A 19,637-nucleotide genomic window follows, 5' to 3' on the forward strand; every position below is an offset into this window, starting at 1 on the left:
AGAATTCTCGTCTGCCATGCCAGAAGACCCAGGTTCGATTCCTGGAGCCTGCCCATGCCCCCCCACCCCCGCCCCCCCAAAAGGCAATGCTACCACAATGCTAAATTTAAGATAAAAATGAGAGAGACATGCATCAACATAGTAGATGTCATTTTCAGTTCGGCTTTCATGAAACCCAAAGAAATTAGACTCAAATGGTGTTTCTTCTATCATTCATATTAATTAAAAGTTTCTTAAATTGTAGCTCAATGAAGACTTCGGAGAGCAGAAGACAACTTGGCCTTGGAGATCTGCATCTAAATAATCTAATTTGAGCAGGGACGAAAATCTTTAAAAAAATTTTTAAAACCTAGAAGAAATAGTGAGCCAATGTTTCTGCATCCTAAATAGCACTTGTTCTGAGTTTCTTAGAAATGTAAGTTTAAAAATTTACATTCTTCATAAAAAATTCTGTATTTTTTAGCCATTTAGATTGGTTTTTCTTAAATTAGTTCAGATTAAAAAGATCTGACTATACTTCTAACCACCTTAATAAGCTTAAAATCTTGTATCAGAGCTATTAGCCAATCATTAAACCAATCTATTTTATCATTCTGGGAGAAACATTTTTAAATCGATTAGCAAAAGATACCAGAAAGGAAGAAAAAGAGCACTGTTATTAAGGAAGAAAGTTCTATGAAGGACACTGTCTTCCTTATTAATATTTTGAGCTATAGTTAACTGGCCATTTGAGCTCAGGCAAATCATTAAGTCTCTCTAGATCTTGCTGTAAATTCTCTGACTCCAATACTCTCTGCTTCCTTGACTCAACCCCTCAAGTACCATCATCACTGTAATAGGAAATGAAAAACCTCTAAGCATGCATCAGAATATTTCTGTTGGAACTTGTAAATGGTACTTAGATACCTGAAATTTTCTTTCTCTTTCCAGCACCCCCCACCCCTTTTCGCTCCCTTCTCAAACCCTATAACCTCCTTTCTAATGAACACCAAAAGAAAATCAAGTTTCTGACATTATCTAACACTATCATTTGGATGATGGACCTAAACAGAGATGATTAGGTCTTTGCTAGCTGGAGAGTGAACCCCAGGGCCTCCTTCTTAGACAAGCAAGGAATGCGGATTCTCCACAAGTGCTGTACTTTAGGTGAGTTTGTGGGAAGTAAGGGGGATGAGAGCTGCAGCCACCCGCTGAGAGGCAGAACAGTAAGGGATTTCATTCCTGTCCTGTAATTACTGGTCCATCTTTCTCATTAGACCGAATGCCATCAAAACCAAGATTGTGAACCTGGTTTCATCTTTGCATTCTCAGAGCTGGTACAGCTCCTGACAGAGTGTGCACACAAAAATATTTGGCTTTTCAAATAAAAGTACTTCATAGGCTCTGGGGGAACCAATTACTAAAATAAACATATTCTGAAGAAATATGTATAAATTGATATATTAGTCTTCTGAGTACCTTTCAGTTTCAAAGACTCCAAGTTGACCTAAATAATTCTTAGTCACTTAATCATAGGTATGAGAAAGCACTGAATTGACTGCCATAGGGAAATATAGGACATGAAATGCAAACCTCAATGAGAAATCTAAAATAAGTCATTTATCAGTGAGTGGTTCATGGTCCACATCAAGGTAGAACCAATTAGTTATCATAAGTTTTAGCTTATTTGAATAAAATAAAATACACTAACACTAAGTATTGTTCTCTGTTCTACGTAGTAATGACGGGGCATGTACTTCAATGCTATAATACTTTTTTGTTTTTCGGGTTAAACAATTGGGATTTATTTGCTTATGGTTTTGAGATCAGGAAAATATCCAAACCAAGGTGTGTGGCATTCGGGGATGACTGCTGGTGATCCTTGGCTCCTCTGTGGCATGCAATGCTATAATACTTTTGCCATTATGAGATAACATCGTCCCTTCCCACTCCAGTCCCAACTGACAGACCACTGATGCAGCTAATGAAACCCAGATTGGGGTAGGGGTGGGGGACTTACATAAAAATCCTTGGACATCCTCTGGGCAGCCATGATCTGGCCAGTCAGTGTACTGCAAATGCCACACTGTCCGTTCTTGTCCAGACAAAAGGTGCTTGACCTTCAAGCCTGTGGTTGCATAGCAACCAGAATCCGTTCGGAACTTGGTGGTGACCTTGAACTTGCCATAGGTGGCTGAGCTGTGCTTAGAACCCAGTTTGGGCCAGTATCGATGGCTCTTGGTTCGTCCACCCTCCTAAATCACACACAAAAGCACAATTGGGAAATACGTCAGGGAAAGCTTTCACCCTCTTAATCTTAAAGTCTGAGAACAAAGAAAAACATAAATAGCTTCTAAAGTAGTTATCACTGAGTCTACCACATAGGAGAGCCTACAAATTTTAACTAAAACTGGTAAGATGATTTACAGTGGTAGTTATATCAATGGAAAATATAAAAGGTTTGCAACTGAACTGCAAACAACTTCAGAAACTTCAGTGGCAGAGCCTGTACGAGAATCCAGATTTCTGGTGTTCGGCCTACAGTTCTTTCTGTGACACCAAACTGACTACTGACACTGTCTCTATCATCTAGTGTCAATTCCATAGTTTTCCAGTCTGTCCCATCTGTTTTAGTCCAATCTACAAGTGAACAAAAAGCACAGAGTTATACCATCTTTCTCAATTTCATAATTTTCTTTTCTCAGGAAACACATTCTCGACCATTTACAAAAAGGGCCTTATTTTTAAGTTTTGCACAGTTTTGAAATCAAATCATGTGGAGGAGGGGGTAGAGAGGGTAGAGGGAATTGGGGAAAGGAGGAGGCTGAGGGCAAGGCGCAGGTACCTGTTACCAAGAGGAATGGGGCATCCCCAGAGCTGTGGGGGTGAGCAGAAGTTCCGGGGGCCTCATGGCTAGCCCTCTGATAAAGTGGGCTGATAACATCTGGTTTGATTTGGGTCTCCTTAAGTTTAAAGCACACCTCCCTCTTTTATTCACCAATCTTATGAAAGTAGATTTACCTAGGGTGTTGAATACACATTTCTTCTGGGTGTCTCCATCAATCAGGCAGCCCCTGGCTGCCTCACATGTCATTTGACCCTACTTTGTCATCGCTATGCTGGCCCCTCCTTGTCACTCAGGTTTCAGCTCAAATGCCATCCCCTCAGAGCACCCTTTGCTGCCCCCCTATTCAGAAGCAGCACCTCCCCAGTCACTTTCTACCCCATTATGTTGTTCTGTTTTCACCATGGCACTTGATCTGGATTTACGTTATTCGTTTACTTCTTACTATTTCTCCCACTAAGGTGTAAACTCCATGAGTTCAGGGTTGTCTGGAGTGCCCCCCACTGTGCCTCTGAGCTCGGCACTGGCGGCACACTACTTTTTGTTGCATGGGCTCCTCGCAGTGATGTGATTCTATGAAACGGTAAATCTACTTTGAGACTTGAAGGAGAATTCACTCTTTGTAGGAGGATCAAACAGAAGGTCAGCCCAGAGATGTGGAACTGGTTTTAGAGAGTCCAAAATCCCTTTTGCCACTATCATCTAATAGGCTGTTCAGGAAAGCAACTGCTAAGAACAGTCAACAAACAGATATGATTTTTTTCAATTCTCTCTGTTCCCCATTCTATTAAAATAGTGAAGAAACGGGTATTACAGTACCACAGATACTGGTAAAAACACATGAGGCTACTTCCTTAAATGACTCCAAACCAACCATATGCTGGAATTTAATAAAAAGAACAAAAGTACATAGTTCAAAAAAATCTGAGAAAGTGACAAGGGAAGAAACATGAAACTTCTTTCCCCAAAGACTGCAAGCTTGAAGCTGATGTTGAGTGCTCGATGCCAGTTTTTTAACACCATGGAGTCTCCAGTTACAACAGAAAAACCCTGTTTGCCTTGGCAAAGAAAGAAAAAGAACGTTTTTCCCCCTCTCCCCAAAGAATAGAGTCCTCTTCAGGACCAACAGCTCTGGCCTCTCTTCAGCTGATAAGAACGACGGCATGTGGGGCCGGCTGTGCCCGCAGTAGGGAATATATGTCCATCTACCCAGAACAGCCGAGGGTCTCACATCCCAGTGGAAAGATCATTGCTTTGTCTGGCGTACAAATGTCAGCTGCCCGAACTGAAGTTTTGGTTTGTTTCTTCATTTTGGATCACGGCAATCCAAGAAAAAGAGTGAAAAAGCCAAGTAAAAATTAGGGGTGGGGGGGGAGAAAGGCCACAACCCTGGGGGGGAAATACCTAATCTATATGAAAGTGAGAAGAGAACAGGGGTGCATATCACAGAGAAAAGCAGTTGCAGAGGAGCTAGGCAGCAGGAAAGAGGGTGGGGCAGGAAAGCACTGATGAAGCTGAGTCCTCAGGCTGCCCTCCCCGGGGAAAGGAGGGCGGCAGGGTGGCAGTTTCCCTTACCTCCTCCGCTGTGACCATGGCGATGACGTTTGCACTCTGCTCCCACACCATCTGCCAGAAGTCGTGGCACGTGTGTGGCAGGGGCCCCTGCGTGGCTATGTAGTGCCATTCTGCCCCGCCGACCGCCACCTGGAAACCAAAGTCAGCATCAACAAGCCAGTCCAAAGTGCAGGCCAGGGAAGTGCCGCCGGCACGCCTGTTTATCTACATTGAAGGTTTTGGAGACGACTCTGGAGGTAGTGCAATCATCAAAAACCCCGAGACCACAGATGGCTAAGGACACATTCTCACATGAAAGTAACTGCTGCCACTCAGGCCGATTAAAATATTCACTTGAACTTTTTTCTGTCCGTGACCTACAGTAAGGATGTCCAAATCAGTGCACATTACACACACAAACACACACACAATATTACGGGAATTCGTGTGTGTATGACCTAATATAAGGATTTACTAACAGGATTTTTGCTTGTTACAGACACAATAGTTATCCTTACGATGTGCAGTGCACACTGATACTTTCCATTCTGTCTCATCGTCTGGTCTATTCCCGTAAAAAAACAAAAACACCAAACCGGTCATGGCCATCGCTAAATTGATTCCACACCCTACTAATGTGTTGTTGCCCACCATTTAAGAAACACTGCTCCACAGCATCCTTGTAAATAATTTAAAAGTCTACCATGAAATAATATCTCCTTTGGAAAAATATCTTTCTAGCGCTAACCTGGCAGGAGGGTGTCATAAAGCTTGGGTGTAACTGCAGCTCTGGGATGCCACGTACAGCAGAGGTGTTAGGGAGGTACTTAAGTGGACAGCATGTGATTTTTTTCAATCCCTTCACCTTGTGCAGTACCATAGCATCCAACCTCAGTTACTTTCTGAACTATGGTGTCATAAGAAGATTTTGGATAATAAAATAATTACCCCATGCAGCTTAGGGTGATTTTGAGAAGATAATTCTGCAATTATAAATACCAGCTGCAGAGAATCATGCACAAGTTATACCCAAAGTGCCGAAGGCAGGTACTGGGGACACAAAGGGTGGCTTGCACAGGGAGTCTTGTGCCCTGTGCCATTCCCGTGCCCTGATACTGCAGAGTCAGGCCATCCACACGGTGCAGCTCTCTGCAGGAAGGTTCTAGGAGCAATGAAGTGACCATGTTTATTCCTCATTTATTTTATGAAACTAGATGTTAACTCGATTCAAACAAAAACAATGTCAGTTATTGTCTCATTACACAAGACATGTCTAGGTTAAAGCTGGAAGCCAAGTCCATTTTCCAAGTACTGTGGGAGCTAACGCTCATAGGTTTGCTGGCTAAGAATTTGGTTGATCTGTAGAATTGTCATTTTAAACATTAGCCTCTCTGGCACCCAACATACAGGAACCATAAATACTTGCAGAGTATGCCGCTGCCTGGGGCCCTTTAACATTTCCCCAGTATTGACAGGAGGATATTAAACTCTGCATTAAAAAAACACAACAGTCAGTGATGCAGAGGTAGATGTCACAGATGCGATCCCACCTCTGGAGCCAATAAATCTCTATTCTCTGTTAATGACTGCTTGGAATCCAGGGAGAAAACACTGGCAAGATATCCAACTCTATTCCAAAATACACCGACAAGTTCTTGCAAGCTCTGTGGGTCTATAAACACACCCATGTCTAAGCCGGATGCACAGATGAAATGTGGACCTTGGAGAGCACTGAGGAAGGGAACGCTACTCTGTTAACAGTACCCACTGGGCGCAGTTTGTGCAGAATGACAGCTTTTTCCAGAGAGCAGATGGAAAACGGTGACGGAAAGTTGGGCAAAAGAAGGAGATGGTATAATAGTGCTATCTAAGATGTCCACAGACACTCTGACAACAAGCAGCTGTGTGATCTGCACCTTTGTTTTGAGTATATTATTTTGGTCACTGTTTCAGAAGCCAAGCTAAGCCCATGAGACTCACCACTTTACTTAAGACTTTCCTTGGATTCATTTTTTATTGTTTTAGTTCTTGCTCTCAAAAAGAATATGCAGTTGGTCTATGACAGTTCGTGCTTTCTGATACATTAAACAAAATCTGGTTATCTATGCTCTGTGTATCAAAACACTACACCTAACCATAGAATACTTTTCATATTCTGTATCAAAACTGGTTATTACGGATACATAGCTACATTTTCGAGGCTCAAAAGAACCTGGCAATAATTCTGCTGTAGCTGAAAAGTCCAGGGAAGAAGGGAAAGGATTCTAAACAAGGACAAAAACAGGTTTCTAAGACTACTGATCACAATGTACTATTAACATGAACCTATGTTGTTTAAAAACTGCGATAACAATTGCTTTAACATTAGTATATGAAAAAATTCCCCCACCTCAGAGTTTTGTGTAAATGGTGATATTCTAAACAAATATGTTCTGTTATCAGGGATACTGGAGAAAGTATGTTATTTAGGAAATGTGTAAGTGTGTAGATATACTTAAATCTAAATTCTAACTAGAGCTGGGCTAAGCTAGTGTTCAAGTCTATGAAATGCCAAGTGTGAAGACTTGAAGTATTACCAAAAATGTAACACTGATTCATTGAGTAATGTAGCCAAGTTTTCTTTTGCTTTTTGTAAGATTCAATATTAACCACATCTTCGCAACTCTGTTTAAAGTAGTCCACCTTTTTAAATGTCATGCAAAATCGAGCCTTCACAGAAAATAAAAATGTATTTGCAAAGTCCCCTTGAGGGACTGGGGGAAAATGTGGAAATATTAAAATTCCCCACCTGAGGAATTTCCACTGTTCTTGCAAGCATTAGCGACTACCTATTTAAATAGCCCTCAATCTTGGGGCCTGCCCTTATGAAACTTATTCCTGAAAAAGAGAAGCTAAGCCTATTTATAATTAGGCCTACGAGTCACCCCCAGAGAACCTCTTTTGTTGCTCAGATATGGTCTGTCTCTCTAACCCAACTCTGCAAATAAACTCACTGTCATCCCTGCTATGTGGGACATAACTCCCAGCAATGAGCCTGGCCGTGGCACTGTGAGACTGAGAAAGACTTCTGGACCGAAAGGGGGGAAATGAATGAAACAAAATAAAGTTTCAGTGGCTGAGATTTCAGAGTCAAGAGGGCATTCTGGAGGTTATTCTTATGCATTATATAGTTATCCCCTTTAAGTTTCTAGTGTATTAGAATGGCTAGAAGGAAATACTTGAAGCTGCTGACCTGAGCTCCAGGAGCCTGGATTCTTGGAGATGACTGTGTAACTATATAGCACCTACGGTGTGACTGTGTGAGTGTGAAAACCTTGTACTGACACACACTTCATCCAGTGTATGGGCAGAGGAGTAATGAAGAAAAAAATAAAATACAAAATTGGGCCTTCACCTGTAAAACACATCACCTGATAGTTTCTGGTTGCCGTGGAACATCAGAAAAACTTCAGCGACGGTAATACAATAACTGTGACTTCCATGATTTCCACCATCTACTAATTACAAACTGGAAAGGACAAGCCTATTTTTTTTCCAGTGAGTTTAAGGAGAATCACACCCAACAGAGGGGCAAAAAAACATAAGGCCTCGGTAATAAATGAGCATCAGAAGTCCCTGCCCTGAGGTTTTTGCTGAGGATGCCTGATCTCCCTCTCTATTGTTACAGACCTTCCAGTTGACTAAGAAAAGCATGGGAGTTCAAAACACGCCCAGAGGGTCTGGGGATGAGCCAAGATGCACAGGTGAGGTCCTCAAATTCCACCCCCTGGATTTTTTACCTTTCTCCTAGCAGTCCTTGACAAACCTCCACGGCATGCCTCCCTTCTTACCTTGATATGAGAGGCATTAATGTAGCCGGTGTTATTTTCTTTGGTTGGTATCAGCTCCACTCGATTCTCCTCATAGGGGACAACCTCTCGGATTCGGCTGCGTTCCACATTTTCTGGGAGAGCTGCTGTGCTGAAAATGCCATTAGCCTTTTTCTTTGGAATCTGCTCATATTCCGTGAACACCATCCCTTCCTCTAGCTTCTTCTTCAGCGTTCTGAACTGCAACAGAAGGTCAGTCTTCAGCTCTCTGAGCTACCTTACCCCCAAATCCCAATAAAACAACCTGACTTCTTGAAAAATTTACAGTGATGGCATTAATAAGGGGTTTTAAGATATACAACTAATACTTGAGTACATGACCTCATTAATAACCATATTGCCAGTTTCCTTCGCTCTATAACTATTCTCTTTCCTTCTCATACCTTAAACAGAACACATCCGGATGAACAGGCAAGAGGTGGGATTCAAAATCAATATTTTTGTTATTAACTTCTCTGTTTAAAGGGATGAGGAGACTGTTCATCTTAATCATCCAAACATCCATTTCTCCTGTTTTTATGGAGCTACATTTTTAGATGATACTGGTTCTATGTTCTAGGATTAATCCCCCCTCCTACTTTTTCCTCCTGACCAAGGAGGAAATTAATACCATGTTATTAACATGGTATTAATTGGATTAAATGATTATTCTAAAGTCTCTGATGATTCTAAAAAACATTGTTATACTTGACACATACTGGTGAAAATTTAAAACCCTAATGTTATCAGCACTCTATTATTGTAACCGTCTCTTAACCCTCTGATAGACATTCTAAGAAGAGCTGTTTTCACCTCTGAAACATTAAGGTACAACTCCTCTTTGATTTTCAAAAACCAAAGTTCTCACAATGTGTTATCCTAATAAATATAAATTAGCCACAGTAGACAGCCAGATAAGGAGCCAACCTATTATAAGAGCTTTCTAAATGCTCAGGCGAAATCATCACCTCTAAGAAATGACAATCATTCACCAAAAAATCATAGAACTTGAGAGATAACAGCAAGTGATGAACTTCTTCGTTAAGAAATTGATGGACTTGACTAAGGTCATACAATTTGTTAGAGGCTCGTCTTTTTATGCAAGTGTCACCGCACTAACTTTAAAAAGCAAGAAAACTGGAACAAAAATAAGATGTTTTGAGAAAGACTCATTTAATGCAACACATTTGGACCTGATCTTCCAAATCTGAAACAGAAGAATTAACTCATCAAACAAATCTTAGAGTGGCATGTCTGGGCAAGGAGAGAGCTTTGGAATCCTAAGGCCACAGAGAATGAATCACACATTTCACAGGCCCAGCACTTACCCTCTCATCCATGGGGACTCGGGTGGTGTGAACTCGACTGTCCTCCCGCCCTGAGACCCGAGCAACCGAGAGCCCATTCAAAGCTGCCAACATCAATGGCCTCTTCTGCACCTCCAGGCCTGCCATCTTCTGCTTCTCTAGATTCTTGTGGCAAGAAAAGGCATGCTCTTATTGTTTATAATACCAACAGAATGCTGGAATGTGTTTTAATCTCCCCAAATCTGTAAGTCCCCAGCCAAGGAATGCAGACAATCACCATTAGCAGGGCAAATTGAAATACAGCCTTCTCACTATCCCCCGGTGCCTGAGGATGCCCCTTCCTACAGGACTCCCAAGCTTTAATCTTCAATAAATAAAAAAAGAAAGGTTTCCTGTAAACAGACCCTTCCACAGTGCGCGCGCACACACACACAGAGTATAAACAAGACCCTTTAGGAATCTTAGGGCTGTAGGAAAACAGGACAAAGAAAGCATTTTTCATAAATAACCTAATCTAATACAATCACCATGATGGATATTATGCACAGACTGAATGCTGCAAAGTTTGAAACTGTTGGTTGTATTGCTGATTGGTCCGGGTACATGAGTTGTAGGAAAAAACCTTTCCAGGTTTCCATTCTGGAGAGCTAAGACTGAGGATGTCAATCATCTACTTAATCTACTTAATCCCAGAAATCGACCCCAAGGGCTTGAGGTCGATTTCTGGGATCAGCCCTGGAATGGTAGCTGATGTGCTTTAGGACACTTGATCTCACCAGAGACCAGCCATCAGGCATTGTGCCTCACGCAGCAGACTCAAAGGAACAGACGCCGTGGCTCCTCCAGATCACAGCAGAACACTGTTGGATGTGACTGAACAACGGGAGAATATGGACTGGAGAGCTTAGCAGACCACTTAGGAAAAGGTTTTGCTGCTGATACCCAGCCCTAGTTTGTAGCTTCTAGACTTCCATCCTCTATCCCTACTGTACCCTCTCAAAGCACATCAGCTGGGGCCCTGGGTTTTGGGTCTACTGCTGTACTTCCCTATTCCTACACACTGACTGAGGCACGAAAAATCTCTTTTTACTCATTTCAGGCAAGCCAACAAGAGGCTTTCCTAAAAACAAGTTTGCCACAGAAGTTAAGGAAAGAACAGTGGGACCTCACGAAGTATAGAAACAGATGAGTTTTTTAGAGTTTAAGATTCTCATCTGAAACTGAAGTGAAACTACTTTGCAGATTCATTTGGGTGTCGCAGATGAAAGGGTTAAATAATCTCTGGCTTCTTTTCAAGCCTTTAATTTTTTCTTTTCTGTCATTTATAAATTTACTCCCCAGGGAGGTGTCTTGTTGGCAACACGGCTCTCGGTAGACCACACAGGGTTAATGCATTACTCTAATTGTGGGGGCCTCTTGCAATACCACCTACAGTCACTCTCTGTGAGTGAGCTGCCTGGAGGATGCTTTCTCCAGTGACAGGGCCAACTCTTCGGGCAAACAAAAGGAGCAGCTCAGAGGGGAATAACTGAAAGTGAGAAAAGTGCCACTGGGACTTTGAGCCCAAAATCAGAACACTCTTAAGAGTTGCTCTGGTTTCTCAATCCCACACACCCTCTGGGTGAGATTTTGGATTTAAGTTTCTGGGTTTCTGTTTGTTTGCTCATCAGTTTGTTTCTCTGGGGAAGAATTTTTATCCTTGTCACTTCTTGTAGTTGGGAGTATGTTTCACCCCTCCCCAAAGTTGCACGAAAGTCATAGTTCTGAAAAACTGGTCCTGAGGACCTCTGGACAGTTTCGATTCTTTCTTCCCACCTGTACTATAAGGTGATGCTAACGGGGCCTAAGACAAAATGTAACTTATTTGTCTTTCTTGAGAAAGAAATACTACCTATCTAATGAAAACCAAAACCTCAGTCATAAATCAAACTATTTCTTTTGGTGCCATCTCACTTTTTCTATCAACTTTTACCAGATATAAAAACAAATAACACGAAGATCTGATTGGGTCCTTTTTCTTCCCTGTATTTGACTTCTGCTTAGGGGTAAGAAGGAGGGAAATGTCTTCAAGTTAGCAGGATGAGTCAGAGGAGGACTCAAAAGGCAGCAGGCTTGAACCACTCAGCAAACAGACAAGAAGGTCCACAATTAGGGAGAGTTGCCTATGGGGTAAATTCTCACCATAGCTGTCCCCTCCAGTTCTCATTTGGTTAAAGTTTCTCATTGCTTTCTTATCAAAAGGGTCCCCCTTGTTCCTGAACTAAAAGTAAATGGGTAAGATTTTCTATTTCCTATTATCCAAATGGATGAAATGGAATAGCAAATGGGAGAGAGACAGTGGAAAATGCCTAGCTCCATCATGATAATACAAGAAGACCTACAAAGGGGCTAGGTCTGTGATTTTGGCTACAGGCTGTTTATTTAATATGGGTAATGAGAGAAGATAATGAATATAACCCAAATGAGGTGATTGTGTGGGCATCAATACACCCCAAGTAGGCAAGGGTGTATTGTAATGCTTACACTGATAGGTCCTTGATGCATGCTGTTTTCAAGAGATCTGGGGTCAAGCTTTGCTGAAAAATATCTTTATACAAATTAATTACTTTTTCAAGCTGGGAAAGTTTCCTACTAATGGCACCCCACCCCCACATTTCATTCCATCACTCTATTCCACAGCCGGCCAAGAGTTTTATTTGCCAGAGGTACAGGCACATCTTTCAACATTTCCCTCTAGGTTTGCACACTGTGGAAAAAATTATGCCTGCCCCAATCCTTACCACTACTATATCCATGGCCAAAACTGTGGAACTGAGAATGTTAAGGTTTTTCTAAATAATAAAGTCGCTATGGGCAATACTCCTGAACCCAGGAACCCGGCTTCCTTAAAACTACGACTCCGGACTCTTGTCATTGATTCCCACTGGAGATTCAGGAAGACTCGTAAATAAGGGAGTCTAATGAATGCCATCAAACCAAACTTTAAGTTAACAACTGATCTGAACTTCCTAAAATAAGCCCTGACAACCTTCTGGAATAGATGAGCTGAACGAAGAGTAGAAGTCAACCTGGGTTTGATTAGTTATAACGAAAAGTGTCATTTTTTGTCTCAGAGAGACTGTCAGAACAAGCAGCAATGCAGTTGATATTTTTAAAAGTAGCAACTACAATCCAGCAATTTTCTTAATACAAAGAGACACATTTTCCTTGTTATTCTACTACCTCTGCAGTCTTGCTGTGACAACAGAAGCCAGCCTCTGGACTCTATATATTCTGAAGAAGGCTTATTTATGCCCAATACTCAGATGACTCCTCAAATGTTATTTGTGTGTGCGTATATGTATGTGTGGATGTGAATTCATAAACATGTGCAGGAAATTTTGATACAATAAGCTCAATGGTGAACTGAAGCTCTACAGTAAATTTCTGAGTTATCTATCCAATTAGAGTTTAATTTTCTTGGATTCATATTAAATGTCTATGAAAGAAAATCTGAAAATAATTCTGGCTGCATCATAGTCTGGACAATATGGGTGAGCAATTTTCACGTGTACATCTTTCCAAAAAGCCTGGAGAGATGTTGCTCTTTTAAAATCTAACTGGGAAAAAAAATACTTTTGCCCTTAAAAACACAAAACACTAAAAGATGCAGGAAAACAAGCTTCTAGTACCTCACAAGACAGGCAGTTTGAGACTTGGATAGGCAGCAAATGCTGGCCTAGGTGATGATCTCACCGATGCCAGTCTCCCCCGTCCTAAGTCAATCACAGCACCTAGTAACCAGCATGCCTGTTAGATGTCATGGATCTGAATGGAAGATTTATTTAAAGAGGCTAAAAATAAAGTTTCGTAAAATAAAATACAACCTGTTTAAATGCTAGATAATTCTTTAAATATATAATACTTTCCCTGCGAAGTCTTGGGCCGCCTTCAGTACCTGAAGGCTGTTTTCAAAAACTGAATTTAGGGGGTGCAAAGGTAGTTCAGCAGTAGAATTCCTGCCTGCCATGAAGGAGACTCGGGTTCAATTCCTGACCCACGCACTCCAAAAAGAAAAGGGGAAAAAAACTCAACAAACGGTGCTGTAATAATGGGATACTCACATGGAAAAAGAAGGAAATGCGACCCCCCCCCCCACAAACACACAATACAGCATACAAAAAATAAAAATTGAATTTAATCATGTAAAGGAGCCAAAAAAAAAAAAGGTTGCAGGGGAAGATCAGCATGTTTAATCGTCCTGGGAGAAGAGGACACTTACCCTAATCATCATCTCTCTTTCTATAATGCTGTCCTCCAGGGAGAACATTTCGGACACGGGCCTTTCCTTCACAGGCTCTTTTTTGACCCTCTCCTTCACGCTGGTCAGGTCAGGTTCTGAGATGGAGGGCCCGAGGGAGGCCCCGTTGACCGCCTGCTGGTCCGCCCGGGGGGCGCTGACCGCCTTGGCCGGCCCGTGCCTCAGCACCCTGGCTCTGGCGCTGGCAGGAGGAAGGCCGACCTGGTCCTGCCTCAGCGCCCCGTTGCTCACACTCTTCCTCGGTCCGGGGTACTCAGGGGGGGGCTTGTTGGGGATCCGGGCCAAGGCGGCTTGGAGCTGGGCACTGTACTCCATCTTCTCCCGGAGCGCGGGGATCCGGGGCACCGGCTCCGCGGCCTCCTCCTCCTCCTCGCTCTCGCTGCTGTGGATGAGCATGGTGGCGTCGGAAAAGGTCTTCTCGTGGTGGTAATGCGGCAGCGGGTGGAGCTCGCGGCTCCCCGGCCCCTCCCCGGGTGGCCCTGGCTCGCGGAGCGTGTTGCGGCGGGCCATGGGGAGGTGGAGCGACTTGAGGGTCATGGCCTCCATCCCGCGCACCATGCTGCTCATCACCTCCAGGCTGTGGCGCTTGTTGGCGGGGCCGTGGTGCTTGGTGGCCGTGAGCGGCTCACTCACCTCCTGCAGAGACTGGTGCACCACCGGCGAGCTGTCCTCCTGGAAGGTCTTCACCGACAGCTGCACCTTCCGAGTCACCAGGTCCGGGCTGCTGCCGCTGACGTGCCGGTGGCGGTGGCTGGCGAGGTCTGGGGTGCTGGTGGCCGGCCGGGGCCGCGGATAGGGGGGCGGGGGCCGGAAGAGATAGTTCTTGAGCATATGGGCCGTGCTGTAGCTGGGGTTGCCCTGGAGCTGCATGTTGGCCAGCTCGGGGGTGCTCACGGTGTGGGAGATGGCGCTTGCCCCTGGCCTGCTCGGTACCGCCTTCGTCTTCGGGTTCGCCTGGTCGGGTGGACCGACGGGTTTGTTCCCGTAGCCCCCCTGTGGCCCGTACGAGACCGCATAGGGTTGTCTCTCCCGCATCTCAGGCTGACTGTAGACCAGCGCCTCCGGCTGGTTGTAGGCATGGGTGTTGATGATATTGAGGTTCCTCAGAGACTGGCTCTGACTGTCGGCGTGGATGACCCCCCTCTTCATCTGCCGCATGACCGTCTCGTAATCGGGGGTGGGCCGGTAGGAGGGAACGATGATCGCGCTGTGCCGGTGGCTGGGGATGTAGTCGGCCCGCATGATGTCGCTCCCGGGGATGCTGAGGTTGGAGGAGATGGGAGAAGCCTGGATGAAACTTTGGGAGCAGTTGAGGGAGTTGACGCTGTGAACGCTGCACACGCTGCCGTTGGTGACGGTGCCGTTTAAATAATTTAAGTCCAAGCTGTTGTGAGAGTTGCAGTACAAGGCTTCTTCGTTCCCGTGGAAAATGCTGTCTACGAGAAGTCAGACAAAGGCACGTGAACGCCACGCCATCGTGCTTCAATTCGGTCTATCCCCACATTCATGGCAGTGCGTTTTAATTTAAATAAATCATCAAGAAGTGAAATACATGATCTCTACCCACACATTCCACAGAGAAACTAATCATTTCATAGACAAAATGCCAACACTCAGAAGGAACACGTTAAAGCATGATGAAAGGAGGATTCTAAACAAAGAAAGGCATCTAGGTATGGAACAGGGGTTGCCTGGCCAAGTTCTCAGTTTCACCAAGAGCTTTGGAACCAGAGAACCACAGATGGCCTCATGGTGGGTACATCAGTCCTGTCCAGCTGTGCAGGGCTCAGTAACGGGACTGGTTATGCCAGGAAATCAAGAACTTTAATAGGGTAATAGACTTGAAATTAAGTACTTGGAGCTACTTTTTTTCTGCTGCAATGGAAAAGATCCCTTTATCCAAGGGGCTGCTGAGCATTTACAAAGTCTTAAGACAAATAACATAGCCAGGATGACAGCGTGGCTAGCTCATTCTGGTCAGCAAACAGGGAGAAAATAAAGATTCAGGGGTATTGTAGCCATTGCTTGAAACTGCCTTCTAGATTTGGTTTCATGATGGAGGGCAATTTAAGTAACAATTAGTAACCGTGTAAAGAGGTTTCCAAAGAGATAAAAATCAGATTTCTAAAGTCAGGCCATTCCAGATGTCCAGGATTCCTTTAAGCAACACACACATACATACACACTTAAACACATGCCTAGGAAGGTAATCTCTTGCCAAAACACTTTTCTATGGCAAAGTGCATTCATTTTCACACCATGGATTTAAGCACCGGCAAAGCAGAGGTAGACAGAGCTGAAAAAGGAGAAAAACAGAAAAGGTGATTGAAAATACCCAGTTGCCTAAAGAGGACAGGGATGGGCAGGGACCAGAAGAGATGTGATAGGCAAGAAAAACTAGGCGAATGCAGGGACAAGTGTGTTGGATTCTCCCATCTTGAATGGGTTTTGGTACTTTCCCATAGAAGCAAGGTAATTTTGCTAGCCTGCTGATAAAAAGTGCCATTTTATTAAATTAAATAGCCTGGATTATCTTAATTTTCATGCTCATGTTTTCATAGTACAGAGGATTCAAAATAGCCAGCAGATTATAACATAGAAACTAACTATCCATTTGATATACGGTTGAGATACAAGATTTCCTACTTTTTGAGTTTTTGAGGTGCATTTAGTGTACTGATAAAGAGTGCTGGCCTGAGAGTCAAGATGACCAACTTTCACATCCAAGTTCCACCATTAAATTTTCTGTATCCCAATTCTTATATCTGTAAAATGGAAATAATAATAGTACCTATATCTCATAGGTTTATTCTGAGGATTAAATGAGACAATATAAAGCAAGTACTTGGAAGAGTGCCTGGCACATAATAACTGCTTTATAAATGTCCATAGTTAAGACTGTAATTGTTACTGTCATTAGAATGGGCTTTTTCATGCATTTTACTGGGAATATTTAGGGAATAAAACAGACTTCCTTTACTCGGTGGAAGCACTGAGAAAGGGGTTTGTGGAAGAGACGGGGAGTACCAGCTAAAATAAGAGATTCTCTGTGTATTTCTTTCAGTTATTCTGGATGCCAGTATTCTCTGTCACCACGAAAAGCGGACAGACTGCTATAAGCTTTCTGATATGGCCAAGGAGGGTGAAACGATTCAGTTGGGGTTAGCGGTCCCTCTCTCCTCGCAAGCCCACTTATGAAGGAAATGAGAAAAGGAGCTCGCATCTGCCTTTGCTTCCTTAGAAGCGAATTCTGGGGAAATGTTTCTCTCAGGGGTAAATGACAGTTTTTCACAAACTGAAGCTGCTGGCTACTAAGGTTCAAACGATAGAATTAAAATGAAAGCATCACTGTCATCTTAAAAAAAAAAGGTCTCCTTTATGGCTTACTGATACTCAATGTTTTGTCTGAAGAAGGGAAAATGGCCAGGCAGAGTTACCTTGTGAAGTGTGTGTCTCCGAATAGTGCTCTCCACACTGGATGTGCACGGGAGGCAAAATGTATGGCTGCTGCCTGGGCTGAAAGAGAGAACACAGAACATGTGGGGAGGGCCTTGGGAGAAACAGCCGTCGATTCATGCAGAGCGCCAGTCCACGCACACAACGGCTCCATAACCCACAGCTAGAAGGAAGAATGCCTCTGTGCAGAGAGGCTCTCCCTTGTCCAGCCCTTTGACCACTCTTCTGCCCGCCTGTTTCCCCAACTCATTACTAAATTTGGGGACTGGTAAAACAAGAAAGGAGAAATAAAGATGTTGGTTCAAGGTTAGAATGAAAAAGAAACTATAATCAAAATCTGAATGCAGCATTTATCTATCTTCTAAAATATCCACGGAGTTTGTTGTACCTTCTTTAAAGGAATAATTCAGAACAGGATTACCATTATGTCTCACCTGAGAGAGAGTAGGGGCGAAATGGTTTCTGTCTATTCAAAACTGGCTCCCTCCTGGAGCGACAAGCTTACAGACATCAACACTGCACTGTCTACACCTCAGCATCAACCTCGAATTGGGATGGGACTAGTGTTAAACTGGGTCCAGTTGTAACTTAGATGGAAATTTAACATGTGACCAATGACATGAGTCTGTTTTTCTTGAGACCACTTATTGATCCTCCCCAAATGCAGAATCAAACATGGAAAGGGCTTTGCAGAGAAGCCAGTTTAACCATCTCTCTACCCCTTCAATGAAGAATCTTTTTTCCACAAGGTTCTTGAAGATGGCCATTTAGACTCAACCTGAATAACTTTCTGCTGCTGAAGAGAGTAAAACTTTGGGGGAGGTGGGGCGGGGAGAGCTTAGAGGGATTAAATATTTGGTGCGCCAACAGAGGAGGCACATGTTTATGATTATTCACTGGTATGATTTGAAGTAAGTCATTTAACCTCATTGGGTCCCAGTTTCCTGTCAGGCTAATGAGGCCCCGTTCTCCTTTCCCTCCCTATAACATTACCCACTTCACTTCTTATATTAGGGTTCCAGGAAAGAAGAATTTTTTGAAGACAGGGTTCTAATGCTAAAAGCAAGAAAGAAAACCTATGGTTAGATTTGTAAGCCACCAAAGAAAATGAGCTCATAAAAATGTGTTTGATTATTTATAAAAATTAGCCTAATAAATATTTTTTTCAAATGTTAGTATTTTAGGAGATAAAATAGCTGAGATTAACCCAACAAACCCAAAGCCAGCAGGTGTCATACTTTCTCAGCATCCCTTGATAAAAAGAACACTTGCAAGAGTCTGAAGCTGGACGAATAACTCACACAATATGTCTCTGCTACAAACAAAATGCTTGAGCATCAAAAGGAAAAACAAAGAAAGTAATCAAGACAAGGAATCCAAAAGTAAAAAGTAATCAAGGGAGAAGTAAAGAACTGAAATTAAATTAATCTAAAAAATTCATTCGGGGTACTAAAGAAAAGATGCTCTATCAGGACCCTATATTCTCTTATATACGTAATCTGGTTTTAAGTTGTATTTTAAAAATATTTTTCCTCTTCTTTTTGGCCAATTGCTGCATAACTCAATTTTTCCATGAGAGGACAGCAGGTTCTAAGGTAGTTTTCTTTTTTTTTGTAAGTAGGGGAGAGGGATTTGTATAAGGGAATAGAATAGCAGGGAAAATTGGCTTCTCCTTTTGTATTTGTTAAAAAATAATATCCAGCAAATAAGGGACTATGGGGTGTCATCCCAAGTGGGCAGCCAAAGGACAATCATAACTAATCTTCCAAACTATTCTAGAATTATATATTCCATTTCTTTCCACACCTGCTAATTAGGACACAAATTAAATATCATAATACAGGCAGCAGGAGGGGAAGAGAGAAATGGCCATCAGCAGTCCCGGTTAGCAGCAGCCAACCAAGAGGAGACAGGCTTCTCTGGTCTTGAGACTACGCATCCCAAAACACTCTTGGTGAAATACTTTAAACTTAAAGGGCAGGAGAAAGAAAGAAGCCATGAATCTGACTTTTCCTATACATGGTCTTCATCCAAATACAATAGGCAAGCCTCTGCATTGTTTTCTAGATAATAATGGCAAGAGATCAGATTACAAAAAAAAAGCTTAAATCACGTTGCCTCCCATCATGTATAAGGTACATAAATAGAAAGTTAGTATGCTAAGACATCTGGACGCTAAAAAAAAAAAGAGAAGGGGTGAATAACACTAACAAAGGAGAAGAATTTAAGAAACCAGTGTCATGAACAGATCTCTTGGTGCTCCAGAGGAAAAGCCCAAAGTGGCTCACTCCCTAGGCTTCCAAGGCCAAGGACCATATAAGAAATATTGCACATATTAAGAATAAAAA

General features: G+C 42.9%; 1 protein-coding gene across 3 annotated transcripts in view; it reads right to left on the reverse strand.

Moving 5' to 3' along the window:
• PTPN14 (protein tyrosine phosphatase non-receptor type 14) overlaps positions 1 to 19,637 on the reverse strand; it is a 201,612-nt gene that overhangs the window by 14,408 nt on the left and 167,567 nt on the right. For all 3 annotated transcript variants that reach the window (XM_077157804.1, XM_077157805.1, XM_077157806.1), the window contains 6 exons: positions 17,271 to 17,349; positions 13,795 to 15,269; positions 9,555 to 9,698; positions 8,209 to 8,427; positions 4,400 to 4,528; positions 2,000 to 2,234 (listed from right to left, as the gene is read on the reverse strand). In XM_077157804.1, the coding sequence (XP_077013919.1) occupies positions 2,000 to 2,234; positions 4,400 to 4,528; positions 8,209 to 8,427; positions 9,555 to 9,698; positions 13,795 to 15,269; positions 17,271 to 17,349 (2,281 nt within the window). The remainder of the gene's footprint in view (positions 1 to 1,999; positions 2,235 to 4,399; positions 4,529 to 8,208; positions 8,428 to 9,554; positions 9,699 to 13,794; positions 15,270 to 17,270; positions 17,350 to 19,637) is intronic.

This window comes from Tamandua tetradactyla, chromosome 4 (assembly GCF_023851605.1).
Source record: "Tamandua tetradactyla isolate mTamTet1 chromosome 4, mTamTet1.pri, whole genome shotgun sequence".
Lineage (NCBI taxonomy): Eukaryota > Metazoa > Chordata > Mammalia > Pilosa > Myrmecophagidae > Tamandua > Tamandua tetradactyla.